At 35.4% G+C, this 6,000-nt stretch overlaps 1 protein-coding gene across 1 annotated transcript in view; it reads right to left on the minus strand.

Moving 5' to 3' along the window:
• The window catches only part of LOC133516531 (dendritic arbor reduction protein 1), a 95,974-nt gene extending 90,359 nt beyond the window's left edge, over positions 1–5,615 (minus strand). Inside the window, exon 1 of the mRNA XM_061849523.1 lies at positions 4,292–5,615. Within this exon, the coding sequence (XP_061705507.1) occupies positions 4,292–4,342 (51 nt within the window). The 5' untranslated portion in view covers positions 4,343–5,615. The remainder of the gene's footprint in view (positions 1–4,291) is intronic.
• Positions 5,616–6,000: the final 385 nt, after the last annotated feature.

Below are 6,000 nucleotides of genomic sequence, written 5' to 3' on the forward strand. Positions count from 1 at the left end.
AGAACCTATCTATTATAAGTAAAGTAACCGAGATTTAGAGTTAAATATGGACCTAATATACCGGGTGTTTCCTGTAATACGAGCAAATAATTAAACCATATATTGTACTCCTAAAACGATATAATTTTAATTAACAACCTTTAAATGAAATCTTCAGTTTTTAACTTTTTCATAAAAAAAAAAAAAATATTTTCAAAGTACGCTGACATCAGTGTGTTTGACGTTGCTTGTCACGCTTTAAACATAACAAAATTCGCAATACATTGCATCTTAGAACTAATTTGAAATTTCAATGTGTAATAAAAATCAAAACATTTATTATTTTTCAAGGTTGTTGAACAAATGTTGGTCAGTTTGAGGAGTACAGCCTACAGTTTAATTTATTGCTCCTGTTACAGAAAACACCCGGTATAAGTAGTTAAGTAATGGTTCGCGTACTGCGCAGCTGTGGAGGGGTTTGCAAATTCCTGAATTCGTTGTTCAGTGGTATTTGCTCAGTTAATACATATACTTATTATGTGTAGGGCAGAAGAACCTTGCCAAACAAATAGTTGATATGACAGCTTAAACACTTAAACAATATTCAGTCAGCTAGGGGGAAATACAAACAAAATGACCTGTATGGACTAAATGACACAGGGGGGCTTATTTCTAAGTTGGCGGGCTGTAGTAAGTTTATCAACACAGCTACACCTCACAGCTGTCATTTTTACAATACTGCGAGATGCCCAGCATCATTGGCTCTTTTTTGGTGGCTTAAAAGTTTATTTTATCCATGAGTTGTTTCAGTTTTCATGAGATTTATGTGTAGTATTTTCTGATTATTTTGACTAAAACTAAATAACAATGATATTACCAACTGATTTGTCTTAATTTTACTACAATGGGCAGTTATTTTAACAAATATAAATTTTAATGCAAGTGGGCAAAACGACATAATCCATGCCATACACAGAATGATGACAACTGTACCTATAATAATAGCAATGAACTTTAATCCCGTTCTAATCTCGGTGAAAGCTGATTACGATCTAAAAATTGTCCTCGTTTTGTACATGCTTCAGGTGCTCTAAATAAGACCAAACATTGTTTTTGTAAACTATGTCCTAAGAATTTTAGTCTGCCATTATGTCCATGCTTATTGTATCATTTTACCCATACTATATGGACAAAATGTTTTTTTTTTCATTGCTGTTTATTTTCTAAATATATCCTTTAATATTGTTTCTATTCATTTAAAATGCTGCATTAATGATAATTTAGTTTCATTATATATAATTACTTTAAAAAAACGAGATATGGTTCAAAAATAAAACACTCTGTCATTTTGTCCGTAGTTCCCCCATATGATATACAGCCCTTAAAACTGGTTGATAGGATATTTGAGACACTATAGTAGTAGAGAGAGTAGTCTCTGAGCATAGATATGTGGCATTAAATTATTTAATAAATTTCTCAAGCGCCTGCTAGCAGTCTTGCGGTCGCTTAACGCTCTTTGTAACACTCTGTAAAGCTTAACTTCGTTTTTGCAAGTTATGTGATCACAACGAGTAAAGAAAGGTCGCTTACTACGAGGAATTTCGTGTATTGACCAGCATGTTCCTGTCTCTATTGCATGCGCATAATAATATTGCTGTACCGCTCTCTCAATGTCATTGACCGCCGTCATCATGGGCGGGACAGCAATATAGTTATGCGCGTGCGACAAGAACAGGCGGGTCAATGTACGAAATTTCTCGTGCATAGCGTTTTTTCTTTATGAAGAGATGAAGACAAAGTCAAAACGTGGTATTAGAGGATACCTAAGAGTTAAAAAAATATCAGAAAGTCTTTTAAAACAAAAATATGTCATCATTAACAGTTCGAACCTACAAACCAGTGGTATATTTACAGATTACAAAAAGTAGATTAGTACTTACAATGTAAATATATTAACATCGCTAAGATTAAATGAAAAAAATTGGATTGCATAACATTTTATTTGGAATTCATACTGAAAAAATCACCATCACGCATATTTATTAGTGTAGGTACTATACTTAGTATTGGTAGTATAGTACCACGTTGGTTGGGTGGGGTGGATTTGAAAAAAAAATGATTTCGACCTCGTCTGTTCTCAGCTTTACTTAAAAGGGGGTGTAAAGCCAGGAAATTAAACGAAAACAAAAGACACGGCGCGTCGCGCAAAACTTAAAACTTATATGGCATTAAGTTCGCCTTTTGTACAATGTACTTTCTTTTGTGCAATAAAAATTAATTAAATAAATAAATTTGGCGATATATTTCGTGGGACCTTCTGCCCACACTAAAAATGATCATTAGTGACAAATTGATGCTATCAAAGTTATACTTAACTTGTTCAAAGTTGCTAAAACCTATCACACCCTCAGCGCCAAGAACGACTATCGATATAGCAGCTCGATTTTATAGAATAAGGGTAAAATGGAATTAAATTGGTAATGATATACATATGTATGTGACATTACAGCTGCTGAACTGTTTCACGCGACAGTGGTATCTCATTTCCTGTAAAACCATTAAGAATAGAAGAATAAACATACTAGGACACCTGTTACAATACGATGAATATTTCAAGACTGTTATAAGAAGGAAAGTGCTGTTTTTTTTTTCAGGTAGTCCTGTTTTCCAAGTGGAAGGAAAAATTAATAGAGGGAGTCCTATAAATACTTGGATACTGTCCCACTGGTAAGAGCTCAGTTATTGTTTATGGTGATGTTACCTTAAGAATGCCTATTCTTCGCACACAAACAGCTAGGCGACTGTTAGCGCCATATATGAAGGGATGTTTTAGTATTGGAATCAAAATGTAAAATTGTATTAGAAGCGGGAGAGCGGCAGCGGCGGGAGGAGTCCCGGCGCGGGCCGCGGCCCGTCGGTATCGGTCGGCGTTGATGTCTTTTCCACTGCGCCCGCTTGCAACTGTTATCCCGTGCCTTTGCATTTTTACTTACATTTATTTCATTTTCTTATTTAGTCCTTAAATTAACACTAACAGTCACGCTATACATGTTAATTGTACAGGAGGGTAATAATCCACTTAGACGTCCTGATTCATTTGACAGCGTATGGTTTAAGAGAAAAGTGGACGACCGCTTCTCCATACAATTGACATTATGGAAAATATTTTTACACAATTTATTGAATATTGACCATAGTTATACCCCTTCGTTGAACTTTTTACGATTTTTTGATTATTGTAATAATTAAATAGGAGCGAACGATAAATTCAATACAAATTTTTAAAAGCTCCTAACTCTTATAATAGTTATTAAATGAGCATATTAAAACACATCAAATTGCGTAAAAATATTTTCTACCTATAATGTTAATATCCAGGGGAAAATGGGCACTACGTTTGTATTGAGAAGCGGTCGTCCCCTTTCATCTTAATGACAATAGGTAATATGATGATTTTAGTTGTTGCCTATTTCTAAGTATGAATTTAAGATAGTTGAGTAGTATTTTGAGTAGTTGAGAACCGATTGTTAAGTTTCGTGATAGTTTAACTTGATTTTTAATGTGACTATTCATTTTAAAAATGTACCTCTTCTGTATGAAATTAAACATAAACAATTAAGGTTAAAACAATTTATTAATAAAACTAACTCACGTAAAGTGTCATCCGATGTATCAATCATATTGATCCTGAGTAACAATGACAATCATTTTCTTAGACACAAGTAGGTAATGGTATTTTTTTTTAAACTATTTGCACAAATGAACATTACAATGTTTTAAATGTCTTTTTACCAACTGATTTGTGATTACACAAAGTTTATGATAGTTAACTCTGCTACCTACAGAGGTATAGGAAGAGGTCAGACGTAGGTACAGACCTACGTCTGAAAAACCTGAAAGGTTTCAGAAACTGACAAAGGTCACCGTAAAGAAGTTATACAGACCACGGGGATACCTATTTATGATCTAGAATCACCGTATGAAGCTGATCCTGCTCAGGGCGATGTGGTAGATTTGCGCAACTAATGTGAGTTTTGATTTCGGCTTTAGCACTAAGACCAAAACACTTAACCTCGTAATAACACCTGCACTTCGAAAAACATAGAGCGTATCGACATCCTGGATCCTGCTGTTATATAGAGCTGAAGGCTGTTCCCGGAACAATTCAACTCCAAGTAGCGCCGGCGCAAGCTCGTGGCCCAATTCGGAGTCACATCGAAACGGTTCCGTCGGTCGAAACTGCACTTGAGTAAATTTGCACAAACTATATGATATGTGGATCGAAGTTCCAGAATGTGAGGGCTCCTCGTACCTGGTCGCCCACAAGGTCCTCGGCAGCTCTGATCGCGCAGCAGGCCTCCATTCCCGGCGAACCGGGCGTCGCGTCGCGGATCGGGGCGCGACTGTCACGCGAGGGCCATGCGCACGCCTGCGCGCGGCTGCTGCGCGGGACACACTGCGTGCGATAGGTGATAGCCGCCGCGACCTCCTTCGCGGGGTTGCAATGAAAGTGATTAGGTTCTTGCGCGACTGATAACGAGGGCTAGCGCTGCGAAACGCTGCTTTCCAGTTGGTTCTTTGTGTACGTGGCGTGGCAGGCCGTAGGTAATTCAGAATACCTACCATTGATACCTAGCTACACTGAAATGAATACTAAAGACACTTTTATAATAATACATTAGTGACACACAAATTATACGAATATTCGTATTCGCCGAATAGTAAAAGGTGGGTATTCGTATTTTTTGGTGCTCGTTTACAATTTCGAATGTGCGTATTAACTACACTAAGTAATTATGTTTCATGCAGTTTTATATAATAAACCACAGCATTGCAAGATTTTAAGGTTTTATATAACCCTGGAAATTTTATATGTATAACATTGGTTATCTTTTAGCCATAGCGATTCTCTGCTCAAATGTCTCTGAGTCAAATATTTATCTTAATAGGAAACTCGGAGGAATATGAATTCAACTTTTTCTCTATATATTTGTACATGATCTACCCCAATATCAACATTTTACTCGACTGCGACTTCACCAGAAAGTAGGGTTATGTGTTTAAGTACTGATGATTCAAAACAGCCTGTAACTTAGGGTACTGGCTGGATTTTTAAAAATGACATGTCGATAGATTCCTCATGCTCTTCACAACCTGTTTACACTTGTATTATTAAAGAAAAGTCAGTACAGCCGCCTTGAGAGGACGCCGAATATAGAATCATATTTTTTCTTCTTGCACCTAAATTATTGAGCGGATTTCAATAAAATAGTTTACTAAAACAAACAACAAATTTACTAAAATTAACGGAGGAAAAATGTTTAGGGCTAAATATTGTGATTGCAAAAACACATTTTAGGTCTTAAATGGGGTTCAAACAATAGTGACAGTAGTGCAGCTACATGCCCCATTATGTAAAAAAATGTTTTAATATTATGTTTGTACTAAACCTAGATTTAAGTATTAGTATTCATATTCATATCATTTATTGCATACATGTGTTTACAGTAGGTCTTTATTTATATGGTGGTTACAACATGCACCCGTTAGGGCAAGCAACATTGTTGTTACTTAAATAATACTTAATCTAATATCTTATAATTAAAATATAACATTTTGACATTATTAGTATTATATTCGATTTATTCCAAAATATCATTTAAATAATCGTTAAAGGTATTTTTGTAATAAAAATACCTTTATTGCCTTATAAAATACTTCATAATTATTGTGCGACTTGATGTTGTTTGGCAGTTTATTGTATACCCGGATTGCGGTACAGTTGTGTGCAATATAATAGCAGTACACTCTGCGACGACGAAGATCGTCTTATAGAAAAGTTTATTTTTTTCTGGATGACTTGGGTTGAGATAGCTTGGGTAAAGCTTTGATTGGAAATAATAGGAAAGATTCTAAATTACAATTATAGTACACAATTGTGTTTTTTTCGTAGGGTTTTACGTTTTTATAGGAATTTCCGCAACTTAGTAAAAGCAGCCCATTTCCATGATATATTTTTTT

This window comes from Cydia pomonella, chromosome 1 (genome assembly GCF_033807575.1).
Source record: "Cydia pomonella isolate Wapato2018A chromosome 1, ilCydPomo1, whole genome shotgun sequence".
Taxonomy (NCBI): Eukaryota; Metazoa; Arthropoda; class Insecta; order Lepidoptera; family Tortricidae; genus Cydia; species Cydia pomonella.